This window comes from Platichthys flesus, chromosome 9 (genome assembly GCF_949316205.1).
Source record: "Platichthys flesus chromosome 9, fPlaFle2.1, whole genome shotgun sequence".
Lineage (NCBI taxonomy): Eukaryota > Metazoa > Chordata > Actinopteri > Pleuronectiformes > Pleuronectidae > Platichthys > Platichthys flesus.
This window is the reverse complement of record NC_084953.1, coordinates 19,412,945-19,431,299: the sequence shown is the minus strand read 5'-3', so window position 1 is coordinate 19,431,299 and position 18,355 is coordinate 19,412,945. Positions and strand designations below refer to the sequence as shown.

The 18,355-nt window shown below is 39.4% G+C and overlaps 2 protein-coding genes across 2 annotated transcripts; one reads left to right on the top strand and one right to left on the bottom strand.

Moving 5' to 3' along the window:
* Positions 1-504: 504 nt before the first annotated feature.
* Positions 505-10,237, bottom strand: dhcr24 (24-dehydrocholesterol reductase). Its single transcript, XM_062394766.1, has 9 exons — positions 9,884-10,237; positions 8,758-8,913; positions 6,747-6,852; positions 6,169-6,287; positions 4,461-4,724; positions 3,327-3,470; positions 1,642-1,839; positions 1,366-1,544; positions 505-1,254 (listed from the first exon to the last, which is right to left on the bottom strand). Exons 1-9 carry the CDS (start codon positions 10,112-10,114, stop codon positions 1,101-1,103), a joined length of 1,551 nt encoding a protein of 516 aa, XP_062250750.1. The 5' UTR covers positions 10,115-10,237; the 3' UTR covers positions 505-1,100.
* Positions 10,238-11,863: 1,626 nt separating this feature from the next.
* On the top strand, positions 11,864-14,782 carry si:dkeyp-51f12.2 (uncharacterized protein LOC100151460 homolog). The gene is made up of 2 exons (XM_062394751.1): positions 11,864-12,385; positions 14,316-14,782. Exons 1-2 carry the CDS (start codon positions 12,078-12,080, stop codon positions 14,551-14,553), a joined length of 546 nt encoding a protein of 181 aa, XP_062250735.1. The 5' UTR covers positions 11,864-12,077; the 3' UTR covers positions 14,554-14,782.
* The last annotated feature ends 3,573 nt before the right edge of the window (positions 14,783-18,355 follow it).

Here is an 18,355-nt window from a genome sequence, read left to right as displayed (position 1 = left end):
GTCCTTCACTGGTAAAACTAAAGAAGTAAAGTAGAGGTGCATTCAACTTGACTTAAAGTACAACGGTATTAGCTTCAAAGAACAGTACAAGTACAAAATGTTCTCATCCTGCAGAATGAGCCATTTCAGAACATATGAAAATAATAAGTAATTTTTTAGATCAAGTACATCTGTCTTCATCTATCCAATAAGTCCGTAGACCAGCATTTTTATTTGGATCTGCACAAAATTTCACACACTCATCAGAATCCATAAATTATTCTCTGAGAAATAAAGGTCAATGGGGAAACCACTCTATAATGTACATTTTAAATCCAAAAGGGTCGGATACTGTTACATTCAATGGCTCAATGAGATGTTTTCTCATTTACATATCAAAATAGAAGCCAATAGAGTGTACAGCACTTGGATGTTAAGGTATTTTAACAGAGAAAAGTTATGTAACACACTTTAAAAGAAGGGGAAAAAATAAGACATTTAGTGAAGTACGCCCTGAAACAAGCACATGATACACATATACGTTTTTTATTCAAGCTGCAAATTTAACCATGAGTGTTAAATAGTTCTGCACAGTAAAAGGAAATAGTGAAAACATTCATGACTTCAAAGCTAAATGATACTTGTGTTCCTGTTTCACATTGATAGGAGAGCATTATTTAAAGGTCCAGCGTGTAAGAAAGTGATATATTGGCAGAAGTTGAATATAAAATAATCCTTGTCAAGTTTCACTAGTGTGTTCCATCTAAATTTGACAAATTGTTTTTTTCTTTACCCTAGAATGGCCAGTTTGTATTCAAATACTTAGAGGCAACAATGTTGTAGCCTAGTCTGGACAAACTAAACCCCCTTTGAGTTTTTTATGACAACTGAAGGCTACCACAGGTTCTCTTTCATGTTTGGAAGAGGAGGGTGAGGTGAGGGGTATCCAGCTGCAACACGCAACTTGCCTACTAGATGTCACCTTAAAGACACAGTCTCTCGTTTTAGCTTGTTTGTACAAAGCTTAATTCCGCCATAGAAAAGTCTGATATGTATCTTTGTGTAAAACAACTTATTGCTTTTGAGGAAATGTCTTCATATTGTGAGTTGCAGACATTGTCTCAGTGTCGAGCAGATTTACTAATTTTGTCGTAAACCTCGGGAAAGGCCTCTTTACAGCCCAGTTCCTCTCTCAGTCTGTGATACAGTTGTCCATCAAACATCTCCCAGAACTCCTCTCGGTCCATGTACACATCTGCATACAGCATCTGGAACCTGCAGGAGTCACAAAGACAGATAAAGAGTAGGTGTGTCAATGTAATAGCAATAGACTGTGATGACAGCTTAGTTACAGATGCTAAATGTCCCGTATCCCTTGACTCTTACCCTTGCACATCTCTCACAAACTTCTCCAGCTGACGTGTTGTTGCTTTAGCTTCAAAGTTTGTGACTTTAGGTTCTCCGTAAGCCCCGATATCCACGTACAGCTCATCCTCTTCACCTTTGGGATGAACCATCCCTCTGCCTGAAGGCAACAGGAACGGACACAGCCACAGAGGGTAAACCTGAAAAAAACACACACACACACACACGCACAGATTTCAATCAATTTGCCCTGAAAGCACAGAGTATTTAGAGGGTTTGTCTATCCGCAAGTCTTACTTGGATGTTCTGGTGGAAGCATGTGATGGCGTCCTGCAGATTCTTCATGGGCACCAGCATGTCCTGGACCACGTGGTGCTGTTCGTAAAGCTTCCTGATGGTTTCTCCCTGTGTGAGCTTCAACAGAGAGATCTTAGGAGGAACCATCCATCCGAAAACCCAGCGGAAGACCGGATTGTTACCGAATGGGATGATGTCCTGAAGAAAATACACAAGAAATGACACAAACAGGTTAAAAGAAGAAGCCAAAGAGTCTTTGTGTGATGCTGTGAGATTAGACTTTTTTTCTGCCTTATATAATGGAATTATTTATATCTCTGAGCATTAGACTTTTAGTTGGACAACAGGAGTGATTCTAAGATGTCAACACAGTCTCTGGGAACTTGTTTCAACTATATTTTGTAGATTCAACAGAAATGACAGTAGTTAATTCAAGAACTACTAAAAACAGATGAACATGTGTGTATGAAAGCATGTAACTGATAATAATAGTTCTCATTTAATGAGCAACTAAATATGTAGCCGTTTAAAATCAGTCACTGCTGAATACCAAAAAATTTATAGCAACAAAATGTTTTGGTTTTAAAATAATCAAGTAGAATTTCTGTGGCTTGAACACCCCTTTGTACATTTGAATAAAATAAAATAACATTTATTGTAAAATATTATAAAATATCATGTGACTGACAAAATTTAACGTCAATCAATTCCATCCAGACTGGATTGATTATCTTAAAAAGCTAAAATGTTTAGGCTTTAATATTTTGGTATTTAATTTTTGTGTCTGAATTTCTCTAATCCAATTTGAATAACGTGGTTTTTACTTGATTTGGCTTCATTAATTTATTGAACTCAAACTTAAAAAGAAAATCCAAACTTGTATTAAAACAAAAGTTAGTTTTTCTTGTTCTGGAAAAAGCCAAACAGGGGAATTCAAACCTCATAAATTCACATGGGTTTCAAAATAAAACCCTTCAGTGTTATCAATTCATTTAATATTTAGCAGTGATCCAATTTAACAATTGAATATTTCCAAAAATGTATTTGCTTCGAAACATGTGACAAACTTCATAAACCTTTTATAACCCACACTCAACACTTTCCCCCACTTTTTCATCTGGGAAAGAGCATATTTACATCGTGATTTTGACAAAATAAATATTGTAAAAAAGGTAATTGTCCCAATTTTAATTGCTAATAAAAAGGTTTTTAAAAATAGTATTTTTTGCATCTTACTACAATTTAATGTAACATTTACATAAAAGATATCATTTAAAACTTCACATGAGGTTGTAAAAGTTTGTGCTTCATGTGTCACTGATCCAACACATGCTCACTCCTCCTAAATTCCACCAGGGGGTAGCAGCAACTCACCAAGCAGTGCCTATTACTTTGTAGTGTCAATGATCAACACATCAGTGATGTCTATGACAAATTGTGGATTAATGATTTCATGAAAGCATTGCTCCAGCTTTCCTCTGTCTCATCCACAAGAACAAAATCCTTTCAAAAATAGAGAGCACCCAAAAGCCCAGAGCCAGCTCCTTCAGATATCTGTCAAACCAATACCATGCATAATTCATCACTCCATTTACTGTTAGAGAACATAGAGGATGCCAAGCCCCTCTCACTAATGGCTAATGGTGTGTGTATATGTGAGTACAAAATGTGTGTTTTGTGACTACCTGAATCTCCCAGAAGATGCTGCGTGTGTGTCTGTGGTAGTACTGTCTCAGAGGAATGTACTCCACTCCAGTGTGGTCATTCTTCAGGTAGCTCTCCACGTGTTTGAAGAACCAGGGTTTAAAGTGCAGCCCGATTCTGTTAATCTGATGCAGGAGAGGAGAAAAGTAAAGCTACATGTGAAAACCAAATTGACATTCACAACAACATGTAGAGGTGATGAGGCTTTCAAAGTTCTGGCCCCAGCACTGAGGAACACTCTCCCTATAGATTCACAGTCTGCAGTATATATTGAAGCCTTTAAAAACTTAAAAACTGAAAACCCATTTATTCACACTGGCTTTTGTATCACCACATGCACTGTTGTGTTTGAATCCATACATTTTTATTCATTGTTTTATATTATACTAGTGGCATGCCTATTCTAAACCTTCCTGTTCTCTTGTCCTGTGTTAATGCTCTAGTCTAGAGCTACTACAGATTCATTCCTTGTCATTATAGCTGATGGTTTGCAAAGATCTTTTTTATAAACAGTGTATGGTGCAGAGTAAAGTTAGAAAACGTTGTGTTCATCCTGGTTCATCTGCAATGCAGATTTTATAGTGAATGTTTTACAAAACATGAAACTGAATTTGATAATTCTTCAAATGTAATATAAATTAAATTAAATAAAAGCTCTCCAATTCTGCTAGATGTAAAGCTTTGCAGCAACAAATCTAACATTGTGCTTTCATTTTAAAGACAAACTGCCAAACAAAAAGTGATGATGAATATTGTTCCATGACCGAGCTCTTTGTCTGTGTGTAAGTGGTTTAAAGTGTAATCAATATTATCAAAATTATCTGGTAGCGATTTTGACCCAGTTACAGACCACTGCTATAGTTTACCCGACCTGGAAGAAGACACGTTGAACTGAAGACCCGGGTCCCCCCTTCCACTGACTGCCTTTTTATTCAATTTCTGCATATGTCCATCTCAAGCCAAACTGGGAACTGCACTTACAGAGACCCTTGTGGAATTAGTAGGTAGATATATCTATTGTGTATGACGACTTACTGGTGTTAATTTATTCATGTAAAGCATATTGTGACTTACGTCTGCATTAAATAAACTTTTCTTACTAACATACACATTACCTTATCAGGCTCTGCGTGGTCAGTCATGGTTCCTGTCATGATGACAGCGGTGTCCAGACTGTACTGGAGGCCCTCGACGAAGGTGTTCTGCTTGTTCTCCGACACTTCGGTGAAGCGCTTGCAGATGTTCTCCAGCCCTCTGACTGGCTCATAGGTCAGCTTCACCCACGACTTAGCGGGGACTATTTTGATTTCAGCTGCGACCAGGAATCCCAGAGTACCACAGGACCAAGGGACAGCGTGGAACAGGTCGGAGTTTTCCTCCTGTGTGACAGAAAAATAAATAAACAAGTACATGTATCTCCAAGAACAACCTGATCTAAAGCACACTTGCAATGATGTTTCTGTCTTCTGGTGTCTAATGTTAACTAACCCCGCAAGCAAACCTCACAGCATCGACCACAACCAGGCAACTAATCTGTTTCCTCTTGCCAGCAGTCTCCTTTCATTTATTCTGCTTCACAACATCACCACTAACCAGAGGGTCTCTCCCATTACGCATGCCTAAGTGTCTTTGGGTTGAAGTAGATGTTTAAATTTGATACTTGAGATGTTGAACAACCAGGATCATTAAGGTGGCTATGAAGCTGTTTTTCTTACAAACGTGTTCATGTGACAGAGTCAACCGTCACCAGAGCCGTGAGTAGACTGATACATATTATATGACATATGAAAAAATAAATAAAATAAAATAACCGAGCTGCAACTGCATCAAATCCACCAAACTGTGTAGAATTCTTCATATTTCATAGTTTCCGCATTGTAACTGATCTACAGTTCAACATTGCTCTTGAAGTTGCTGGTTCTGATTCTGACAGTTTAAGCTTTGACTATTGTTGAGGAGTTTTTGACCATCCTCACACATTACTGTATATACCACTATATATAGTATATATAACTTCTGTACACCATTGGGAGAGTTGGGCCTGTTTAGTTCAACACACACACTCCCTCTCTCTCCAAGCAGTACCAAAGGTCAGGTTATAGATAAAGGGCCAACCAACAGTGGATTATACAGTGGTCTACACTCAGCGATGTTCATATCTAAATCAGATGCCCCCAGGCAGAGACACCAGTGGCAAGACGTAAGGACACAATGTGATTTAGGAATGCATACTCTAGGCTTAACTATTCAATAGGATGTGTGAACACCTACATGTAACATACCGAGTGAGAGCAATTCTAGACTATCATGGGTTGTGCTGTTAGAATTGGTGACGCAAGTAGAGGGAGATATATGGGGAGGCTGTGGGAGACCTCTTCAGACTTGGGGGTGACAATTGCTCATGTAAGTCTGTCAGCGTTTGTATATTGTTTCACCCTCTGGTCTCCTTGATGCATTTAAAGTCTACATTAAATTCTTCTGAATAAGACATCAGCTGCGGCCTGAGTTCATGGTGAGGCATTGGAATGACAGAAGCACCGTTCTTCTGACTCCCAGACAGCGTAGCATCAAATTTATTTGGAAGCTGCTTTTTTAATTTTAAAAAAAGGTGCATGGTGTTTTTCATTTTCATGAAACACATTTATGTTTTATACACCATAATCAACGACCAATGAATAAAAACAGTCACAAGGGATGTAATAGTTTCACCTGCCGAGACTGACAAGTCAAGTGCAGGTACTTTGTGACCGTGGTGATGACGTTATCATGATGATCACACACACGCCCCTCCCATACATACACAGACACACACACAGTGTTCACCTCAGTGCAGCGAACTAAACTGCCATCAGCTAGCACCAGTTCAAATGCCACACAGATGTGCTGAAACAGGCCGTAAATATGAGAGGACGACTCAATGCCTGTACCCATCACCAAACCACCTGCCAGAAAAGAGAGAGAATAAAACATGTGTTCTTTGAAATTTGATTTCATTCCAGGTGAGAGCAACAGTGGGAGAACACATGAGCAGAAATCAGCGTTTGCCTACTGGGAACAACGGGATAAATGAGTGTACCACAGCCTGATGGGAAAACATTAGATTGTTGATGCACAGTTTATGGCATCAGGAAATCCATAATGAAACCCGATCCAGGGGTGCTTCCAACGCTGCAGCCATTTCCTCCCAGTTTCATCTTTTCAGCTGCAACATTAATCCTCTAATGTGGTTAGTGAAGTCTAAACAGGATACACAGATAGATGGAGGGGATGCAGGATCCAAGTCACTGAACGGTGAGCTGTGGAAATCATCAGTATGTCTCTATTTCTAGAAACCAGATGATGTCACTCGGGGCTGATTCCCCTGGAAATAACCCACATTGATTGTAACCTGGACAACTCACCCACAGTGAGGTCATCTAGCTCTGGCAGCACAGGCAGAGTCCAGCCAATAGAGTTGAGGCAAGCGGTTACCTGGCCCATGTTGGCCAGCGGCTCAACTCTCACCACCTAAAGAACAAAGACCACTGGGAGTAAATATCTGTTGATGGGATGAGAGCACAGAATCTCAACAAACACATTTTATGATAAGAGTAAAAACCCTGAGCAATTAAAAATGTTAAATCCTTTCTGTCACTGAATCAGCATTTCTGATGATAATAACTTTGTAATGAATCATTCAGTATAATACAATGAGGGCAGAAACACAAAGAGGTTATGGAATCAAAAACAAGGTTATTGTGAATTCATTGACCAAAGTGTCCCTTCTGATAAAGTGGCTTAATGGCTGAAGACTTGTTGAAGACCGGGTATCGTTTCCTTCTCTATATTTCCCTGCTGAACCGATGGTTCTATGATTCCAGATGTCAGCATTCTCTGTATGTTGGTGGCTATGACGTTATTATGAGCAAAGTAGATGATGGACTAAACTTCATCAAATCTAAGGGTCTATGGACATGCTAGTAGCTAAACACTTAACCCGCGTTAACTGTCGTATTTTAGCAAGTTAGCATGTTAGTTAGTTATGCTTATTATCACGGCCGAGTGGTCATCAATCAAAGTGTTGAAGAGGAAAAAGGAAAAAGTTAAGGGATCAAAGACGTCATTAAGCTCCATCCTCTGTGAGATCAGTACGGTTCTTCCTCTGGGGAAAATGAATGTGTGCACAAGATTTGATGGAAATGTATCAAATACTGGAGATATTTATATCGGACCAAATTGATGGACCAACATTGCTATCCATGGAGCCCAGGGATTTAAGTTCTCCAATGCTACTGTAAATTCAAATGTGGCCATGAATGAGATCAGTGAAAATAAATATATGATTTTGATTTCAGAAAACCCAAATTATTAGAATGTAATCCAGCTATTATCGGTCAATTGGTTGAAAAAGATCTGTTGGTGCAGCGCTCCCTCAGCGAGTGTTGGCTAGCGTGGACAAAATAATAAACTGCTACTCAGGTTGTTTGTCTCATGTCATGCTCTTTGAGGTGGGGTTAATAAACTGTGAATTCACTCTGGACTATATAGTTGTTTGATATGATCATTCTGGCTCATGAAGCACAGGTCCCTGCTCTAAGTAATAGGTTGGTAACGTAAAAGTTTTTGAAATAACCTAAAACTTACACATAAACATTTTACGACTATATAATTGGATTTATGGTTACAGTTGATGTATGGTAATGCGCTGTCGAATGGGGCTGTGTATTTCCTGGGTACAGTAACGGACAATCTGTTTTAGTTAGCTTGAGTTAAGGCTAATTAGGTTTATGGAAGTGTTAAATAGGTTACATGAAACCAGCATATGGGATTCAAAGTGTCAACGTGCAAGATTTGCTGGAAGTTATGTTCCTGCTCTGTGTTTGAACAACCGCTCATGTCCTCAGGATCTCATCATGGCAGTTGTACTATTATATATTTACACAGAATGTTGAATCATATAAGCAACCTCTGAGTATAGAGCTGAGAAATGTCTGCAGAATGAACGTAATGGCCGAGTGGGGGTCACAGTGAGTGCAGATATAGTATATTTCCATTTAAACTAGGGATAGGTAAGTGATCTACTGGACTGCATGAGACTAAATATGTGCCAAGCATACAGTGAGTGTACACAATCAACCCTCCTTACTTTTAAACTTCACTTTATTCCCAGAAAGCCTAAATCTAAGATGCACATTTTATCAAACCAGATCATTTTGTAAGACTAAGAAGCTTGTGTTTTGGGAGTATAACTTTTTATACGGAACATATTTTGATATATGACATAACAGGAAATGCACTTGTGTAATAAATAATGTTGGCTAACTGCAGTGGATACAAGGACCTAAGCAATTGTTAATATTATTAGTTACTTTTCCTACCGTGATATGTCAAAATGTCTGTTATGAAAAACACAAAGTGTGTGATTTGTCGTACCTGCTTCTTTGTGTCCACCTCCAGAATGTCCATCATATTGATCATGATGTTTTTGTGTGTTTTCTTGTATTTGCCGACTCTGAGAGACACGGTGAGCCAGCCGGGCCGACCGGTGCACATGAAGGTCTTACTCCCCTCCTTCCTCCACTCACGCACCTGAAATGTGTCAAAACACACGGCACATGGAAAAACATGATCTATTAATGGCCAGATGTTACGTGGCATGTATGACTCATTGTACTAGGCCAATTGAGAAGAGTTTCCTGGTATCAATGACTGAGGTCAAAGGTCTTGGTAAGTTTTCTCTGGCCTGTAGTGACATTTATTTACCTCTCTCCTACCGACCAAATCCTTTTAGGTATTAGGTGTCCGAGCTGGCAGCTCAAACCCCAGAGTTTTCTCAGTTTCTCAGCGGCTCCCTTTGTCTTTCTCACTGAGTCTGATACATTCAGGCAGCCAGCAAACTACATCAGTACGGAGACTTTAACTTTTTTTTCAGGAATAGTTTAATCAGACTGGAGGTTCAGCCCCTTTCTGGAATTCAAATACATAGTTTTCATTGAAACAACTTCCTAGAAGGAGCTGTGCCACTAGCTAAACTTCTCAATAAATCACCTTGACTAAACAGGACTTTTTTTTTTTTGGAAACTAATTTGCCCAGATGCAATTTCACAACAATGTAATCTGTGATAAACAGGGTCCAATAACCTATGAAGTGCTGGGGGCAAACTGCACTTTTTTTTATTTAGTTTAAAAGGTTTATTGAGTTTTGCGTGAACCGGGCCACCACACACACACACACACCATTTGTGGACTGGGAAAGGTTGGTTACATGTGAAAACTTCAAAATGTGTAATTATATGATATTAGTGATCAAGTGTGATGATGGCTAATATTGTGTAGATGATCGATATACTGAAATAGAATCTGCATAAGAACATCAACAGTATGGTTGAATTCATTCTCCTTCATACCTATGCATACATACTTACATAATCTCCCTTTCACTTCATGTTACAGTTGTAGCTTGTTTGCATGATGTTTGCTTAGTATTCAAAAGACAACATTAGACATTAGACTCGACCCATGCGCGTGCACACCCACTGTCACGGCGCGGTTCGCTCACCTGTCTCTGGATGTCTCGCACGCGCTGGTCGTGCAGTTTAGGCGCAGAGCACATCTTGAATATGAGCCACGTGCGCAGATAGTAATAGACATCGAATATGACGGACAGCGGCAGCAGGAACAAACAAACAAAGATCCATCTCTGGTGAACGATCACGTAGTCTAGACCTTTGACTCTGATCCACAGCAGCAGCAACGCGACCAGTCCTCCCAGATACAGAAGCAGAGACATGTCGTCTGCTCGGTTCAGGGACCACACTCCACACTGATAGACTGGGAGACTGGGAAACAGTTTCCAGGTGAGATACCTTTGCCCACTGCTGCTTCTCCTGTGGCTGAACTCAACCCAGCCTCCAAAACCCACTCCACATCAGCCCTGCACCCTGATAGGTCATCGGTGCGAGGTGGCGGATCGGTTACTTCCAGTGCTCCCTCCTGGTTGGTCAAAACCGGCCAGTGGGCGGGCTCGCACGCGGAAGCTCCATGCTCATTGGTAGGAATCTAATTTTCGGGAGACGGGCTCGCTCGTGTTGAACCAATCAGGATGCAGAGGTTGTCACGCCATGAAAGCTGTTCTCATGGTTGTGTCTCTTGATATCAGCCCTGGACAAAAAGTAGAGGAGAATAGAAAGGAAGTCTTAGTCTGAGCAAAAAGACACATATATTTCCTGGAAAGTTGCTTAAGAATCCAAACTTTATTCATATCAGCACATGATTACAAACAGATATGAATCTTGAGTTTTAAATAGAAGCCACAAATAAACCATGATAGAGTCCAAGCGTTTGTTGGACTGATCTGATACAAACATTCCTGGTGCCAAAGGACGATTTCTACAGAACTTTTCATTTACTTCTACCAATAAATTCAAAAATGTTAATATTGATAATTTTCGTTGCTTTTTTTGACATGTCCTTTTAAGTAGAAGTATAATACTCAATACAATACTGGCACAATTAGGCTGGGAAGGGTCCAACCGATGGCATCTTTTTTTCAAATGAACAAATATTACCATTCAAACATACTAAACTACAAAGGTGAACACGATAAAAAGTACACCTGCTAAGTATCACAAAATATTTATGAACATGGTAGTGTGCTGGTGTTGGCATTAAGCTCAAAGCACAGACCATATAAAAAGATAGACGACAGAACTGCTCCCCAAAAGTGAAGCCGAATTATCTGCAGTACTGACAAACCCAGATTCAACTTCATAAATAATACAAAGGACATGACCTCAGAGTTCTCAGTTGTAGCTCGATTCTAAATTAGAGCCTGCAAGATCACATCAAATCCAGTTGTGACAGACTAGCAAGTCTAAATAAATGTGTAAACTAAACGTTTGTGGGATAGTAAAATACTAATTAACCCTTTAACATTGTTTGAAGGTGGTTCAAATTATATGATGAATTATAACAGTTGTAGGGATATTTCAAGTATTGAAAACTGAGCCTCTTTATTAGACACTTAGAATTGCCAAGAATCTTAAGTTATGATGAGAATTGTTTCTTAATGTGGTCTTTCAAGACAAAACTGCCAAAACGTTGTATTTAGAATTTAGTAAACCAGTAACACATCATATTATGTTAAAGGGTAGATGCCTAAATTTCACTGTATTTCAAAATGTCAAAGAAAGATAAAGATATTAGAAAACTTTCTTTCCCTATCTCACACACACACTCTAACACACACACACACACACAAACACAAACATGCGCACACACACACACACACACACAAACATGCACGCACACACAGGGCTAAAGTGGTACCCTTCAGACACATTAGACAGAGGGAGGGTGGGGCCCCAGTAAAGATTTCTTAATGGTCTCTGCTGTCCTCTCGTCTATCTGCCCTGATGATAAACACACAGCTACTCCACAGTGATGCGCATCAAAGCCTCTTCTGATTTATTTTTCATCATTTTCCAAGAAATCATCAATTACATCTTTACTACTGGATCTGAGATGACTTTTTATCAGTATGGATGAAAAGGATGGGAACATATTAAGATTCGGTGAGCTTTTCTCTGTCATAACAGGATTTCTGTAAGTGTGGAGTAAATCACTTGGATGCCTGGTGAGTGTCAGAGCGCATGGGAAGCGCACTGTGTGGGACTGTTGGTGTTTGAGTGACTCTATCCCAGCCAAACCATCCTGCACAGTAACCTCAGAAACACCCACGCTCCCGGAGGAGGATGCCTTCCCTGCACCACGGAGCTATCCTCATCGGAGCCTTCCTCATTGTGACCGGGGGATCCACAGCCTTCCTGGCCTCGGCCCAGAGCCGCCTGCAGGCTTTCTCCCTCTGCTGCGTGGTGCTGGGGGTGGTCATGCTCATCCTGGGGCTTTTCTGGGCAGTGAACAGTGCCGTTAACTACAACCAACGGGACTTCGACCCAGAGTGCCCACATTATCCATATGACAACCCAAACTTTGGCAGCCATCCCCTCTTCACACCCCCAGGGAGCCGCTTCCCAGAGTCCCAGTCAGTGTTTCTACCCAGGTGGGTGAAAGATGCTAGTCTTTTACATATTGTTGCCTTTCACAGGTCAAGCTGAATTAGTAAGTGTCATCAATTTCATCATAGAGGAAGAAATATAAGACTCAAACTATAGGTGTTACTGGAGATAAACACAGGATAACAATAATATCTAGTCCATTCTACCTGTTTTGAACAAATCAAGGTTTCTTATATCAGTTTTCATTAATGTCCTTTGGGATAGAGCTTTACATGCAACCAAATATTTGTACCAGGGGCTTGTACACAGAACAAGGCCACACCTTTTCCAATAATTCCTTCTGTCTTTTCAATCTTTTCCTTCTAGCTTGTCATCTTTTCAAATATACATAAGGACCTATAAATCTAACCCATGGAAAAACTGCGCTTGAATAATAGAAACTGATTAAAATACTGCCATCTAAATGTTAGACTAAAGCTCACCCGAATTGATGACATGAAAAGTGTAGCATAAGCAGTGTATGGTCATTAATAAATGATGTGAAAGGATGTTCACAAATGATTTCACAGCCTGCAGTTGTAAATAACCTTCTGAGTGTATGTGAGAAATCGCATTTACAATTATGAATTAATCTTAATTTGTAAAATAAACAAGAAATCTTACAAATTATAGTTCATATGTGAATGAAAGTTGTGCTGCTGTAGAAATATTTTGCGCATATGTGAAAAGGTTTTGTGCACATTGCAGAACACAAAGTTAGTTTTTTTTGCAAAATGGAATTTTAAAAGGTTTCTTTGAACTTGACTTATGGTCCTTGTGTAGCTTGAGTGATCTCTCTAAGATACTGAATATATATTCGTAAGGGGGGAACCATGACTCTTTCATGATTACTTAAAACAGGAAGTCAAAATGATCCTTGTCTGACTATAATTAAGATGGCAGCTCAAAGAATGAGTCAACAATCTCCTTCAGAAGAATTACATCCCAGTGGTAGGAGGAACGTTTAACATCCTGCTTCACAACAAATTGTCTCCTCTCTGCGGAACTAACACATATTTTAAAGTAGCTATGTCTCCTGGTTCAACATCAAAAACGAATGAAAAGTGTCAAACTAAACAAGAAATATTAAACAGAGAAGATAAATAATGTTAATTTGTATGCATGAGGCAAAACATTTTTTGTGTTCTCCCAGTACCATCTACTGTCAAAAATAAGTAGCTGCAGGAAGTGAGCTAGGGAAGAACAGGAAGTAGTGATCAGGGACTTCCCTTTCCTTTATTTTATGAATACTGACTTACTTTTAAGCACCTGTTCACATTGGTTGTCAGTGTTGTTTTCTCAACTGATGCAATAACAGGTATTGTTTAGTACTTACAAAGGTCCTTGTTTGTATTTGGCAGCACACTATTATCATGTCAAATACAACAACTTCTTTGTTCCTTGAAAGATTCAATGCTGGAAAATATAATTTTAGGTTGACTGTGTAGTTAAAACATACAATGTTGCCCACAACAACTTGTTATACTAGCTGTTTCCCCATGTTTCTGGTTTTTTAATGCAAGGCTAAACTAATGATTGCTTGCATCATATTTAATGCACAAACATTATGAATATGTATTTGCCAACTGTTCCTTTTACTCAGTGGGATTTAAAAATGCTTTCACAATCCAGAGATTGAAACCATTGAAATTTAACATGTCTAGCTTGATGTCTGCTAGTTAATTAAATTAACTGGTAAAATATCAGCAAATAAACCTTGCTTACACTAAAGTCATCGTTGCAGACCATTGCTGTCATAATAAGTCTTTTATCAACCCGCACAGCCAACATATCTAATATAGCTCTGTGAAAGCCATGCCAGGAATTATAGATATCAACAAACAGATCACACCCACCTGACATTTAGGATCTGATATGTAGCATCTTCAACATGGTTTTATTTCACCTGTGTTCTTCCTGCCTCTGTTCTAGCAGGACGATGGAACGCCAAAGGCATGGAACTCGTGGCGATGAGTTCGACTACCCTCCGATGGACTCTGGTGGTTTCAGTCCAACGCCTCACCCTCCTCATTGGCTGGGACCCCCGCCTCCCTATGAGGTTGCCATCAAGACCACGTGCAGCTCCACACACTTGCGGCGTGCGTACTCAGACACGCATCTGGCGACAGAGTTGCTGTCTGGACGCTCAAGAGAGATCAGCTTTGAGGTGTGACGCTGAATGACGTGGACGCCACACCACTCTGTTCATCAGAACAAAAGATGATTGAACCAGAGACTGAGATCACTCAGACTGTATGGAAACTGTATTTTGACAGCAACAAACATATTCAAACAGTTGGAGCATGCTTCTTTCTTGGGTCCTAGCATGATTTCTGTAATAACAAAGCAGGTGTTGGCAAATATTCAAATATATGGTGAAAATAAAGATGTGTGGTTAAGGAGCCAACAGTAGCTGTGTCGTAGGGAACATTAAGCAAGTGTATAAAACAAATATCGCGCACAGCTTGTACCAAGTTTGGTTGAGACCAGCTGGTTCTACAGGGTCGGGGTTAGAGAAACTGACTTCTTTTATCAACCAGTGTTAAATACCTCTGCTGGAAATACAAGTTTCACAAACGTCTGCATTGGCTACACTTTCTGGTACCTGAATCGATGACAATTTTATATACAGCCAAATTACAGACTTCAATGTGATGCATGGTCACACTGAAGAGGATTCATTTAATCAAACAGTTACGATATTATACACAAAAGATCAAAATTATTGTCTGAATGTGGATAATGACTGTATTTAAAAAATATATATATTTGATGATCTCCTGGTATTTAATGATGAAAAAGTCAAACTACTACGACAGGCCTATTCTCAGTTATCATAATTGTTTGTTCTTAATTAGAATTGAATTACAATTAATACAAAAACGAAGAAATGCTGTTTTAGTGCAGTAACCAAACGGCTTTACAAAGAATCTGACACTGATACAAAACTTGAGTTTTAAACTGAATTTGTGGTTTCACATGGAGCTTAAAACCAGAAAAAGTTTAGATAACGTTAATTTACCATATTTACGTGAGTTTCGGGAATTAGTTTCAATTGTAAGAGGAGCACAGACGAAATGCTGGCTTGAACTGGCTGCATATTTTTTTCTCTTTTTCTAGTCTATATGCTGTGATCCTTGGGAATCCAGTGGGAGAAGCAAGAATGTCAGTTTTCCTCCCACCAGGATTAACATGCTCCACCACAGGATAGATGTGAAAATCCATTTTGGGCAGCACATCCAGCCTGTGGAGGACTTTCAGTTTGAGTGCCCCACATGTACTCATCTGTTTGTTGAAAGCAGCGGAACTATGACTCATCTGACCAGATGTTTTTCCACTGCTCACTCCACCGCCAGCCATTATTATCACAGCTTGACCTGTTGTTAGGATAGAATCTCAATGATTTAAAGGATCACATCAGTATTTTTACTGTTTTGTACATCTCTATCCTGCCTTTCTATCTCTCCCGACTCCCGTTGATAACCATACTTGTCAATGCATTTTGCAAATGATATTGCAAACTTGGAAGTTGTTGAAAAAAAAGAAACTCTCAACATGGCTTGAATAGGCCAACAAGGAAGAAGTCAAAATGTAAATATCTTTAACAAATACCTGCATCATATGAATGTAACACATTGCAAAAAAACAATTATCATTAATAATAAGAGAAATAAAAATGATGCAATAAACACTACGAAAGTTAAACTGTCAGCTCGGAACCTCTGAAGGTCGATTTTGTCAGTTATTGAAAGTAAGAAAAGAATTGCACTAAAAAAAGAAAAATGTTGGATCAGCTAAAGAAACTACAGTTTTATTTCATTTTAATTTTTTCAGTTTTTTAACGTAGAAAATGCATAAAAATCCTCAATAACTTTTTTCCTGGCTTACTCCCAAGCATTAGATTGTGTGTCATATATTATTAACAATTAAAAAAGATAAGCACATAAGGTTGATTAAAAATGTATATAACAATGCACAGTATATGTTATAGTCAGCCATCAGACATTTATTGTATTGATTTTTTTTTTGTGCAGAGGAAGTAGAGGAGTCCCTCGGCTTTCATTACCTCGACAATACAATTCTGAAATGTAGAGGACCATAAATACACACACACACACCACTGCCAGAGGAGAGCAGATATAAATCATTTATTAACATCTGCTTTATTCCTGGGAAAGAGAAATTATCAAGGGAAAATCTTTTGAAATGTTGTAAACCCCTCTGATTATGTGTTTACATTACATAAAATTTCTCATTAAGCTGACGCTTTTATCCAAAGTGCATTGAACCATGAGAGTACGAACCCAGAACAACAATAATAAAGACAGTACAAATTCTTCAAAAAAGCAAAAACACACAGTTCTATAAGTAATGGCCATTTAAGTGCTACAAAATTGTTAGTAAAACATTTTACTCAAGGTATAGTCGGAAGAGGTGTATTTTTAGTTTGCGGCGGAAGATGTTAAGACTTTCTGCTGTGCTGATGTCATTGGGGAGCTCATTCCACCATTTAGGAGCCAGGACAGCAAACAGTCGTGATTTTGATGAGTGTTTAGCTCGCAGTGAGGGAGCAACGAACCGATTAGCCGATGCAGAGCGGAGTGAACGTGCTGGGGTGTAACGTTGACCATGTCCTGGATGTAGACTGGACCGGATCGGTTCTCAGCATGGTAGGGGAGAGCGGGGTAATGTGGGACATTTTTTACATTTGCTCCCCTCTAGGCGAGCTAAAATGATAAGTCAGTAAAATTGACACATTTCCCATTAATTCAGGATGTTTTCTAGCAATGGAAATGATCAGAATGTCTTCAGGACAAAGGGCAGTGAAAATATGATTGTTTTAAAAAAAGTGGTCCTGTGTCCCACTTTACCCCGGCTACGGGGTCAATTAGCTACTGCACCCCAGGCTACTGATTTTACTTTCCATTTTTCTTTTTTCTTTATGAATCTTTTGAGGGTTGTCTTATCAATATTTCTATCCCTTCCAGCTTTTCTTAAGGATTTCTTTCCTTGCATGAGCTCAGCGGCTGCACTCTCCATCTCTGCGAGGGGTGTTTGGCCCCAGGTTGTCTTCCTTGTGTGTAGTTTCTTGGCATGATGGCTTTTCTACAATGTTTATGACATTAAAAATAAAACATATATAATGTAATATAACACAAAAATATGTTTAAGACTAAACTTAACTTGTGCTTCATGGTGGGGTAAAGTGAGACACTGTCCCACTTTACCCCACAGCATTTGTCCCACTTTACCCCGAAGCCACAATTTTAGAAAAACATCTTTTAGCAAAAGGGCTAATCTTCAGCTAGCATCAATCACATGGTTTTATATGTTGGAAGTTCACCAAAATGTATAATATAAGTTTTTCTACCTGATTCAATTTGTTTTGACACAACAGTTGATTAAGTTCAAAGCAAGAAAATTTACTTTTACATGCAAAAAACAAATTTTTGTGAAAAAACATACTTTCCACTAGCCTGACGTTGTCAGACTCACAATTCTAGTCAGAATGTGAGTCTGAGACAGCTCCATTGGGCTGTGTTTCAATTGAGCAACGCATTGTGAGTTATTTACTAACGCCGGGTTCACACCGGACGCTGAAGCGATGCCGAAGCGACCCTTCAGGGCAGCGCCAAGCCTTAAATAACAGCTGGCTCCGATCCACTCCCATGTTAAAACTTTGTGCGGGTCACACCGGAGGCTGAAACGCCGCCCTGCGCCAAGGCTGCCTCGCGCCGTGCAGCGATCGTTTCGGCGTCGAGTCTATTTTTTGCGCTTGACGAAAGCGTATCGCACCAGGAAACACACTGAAAAACGATCTTAAACTATATTGATGGCATATTTTATATGATATAAATGATAAAATATGCATCCCATACTTTGAAGTCCCCTTCCGTTGTCCTGGAGTTTTAATTTGACCAATGACATTAAATGTCCCCCTCAGCCCATCCACTACAGCCACACAAGCAGTGATA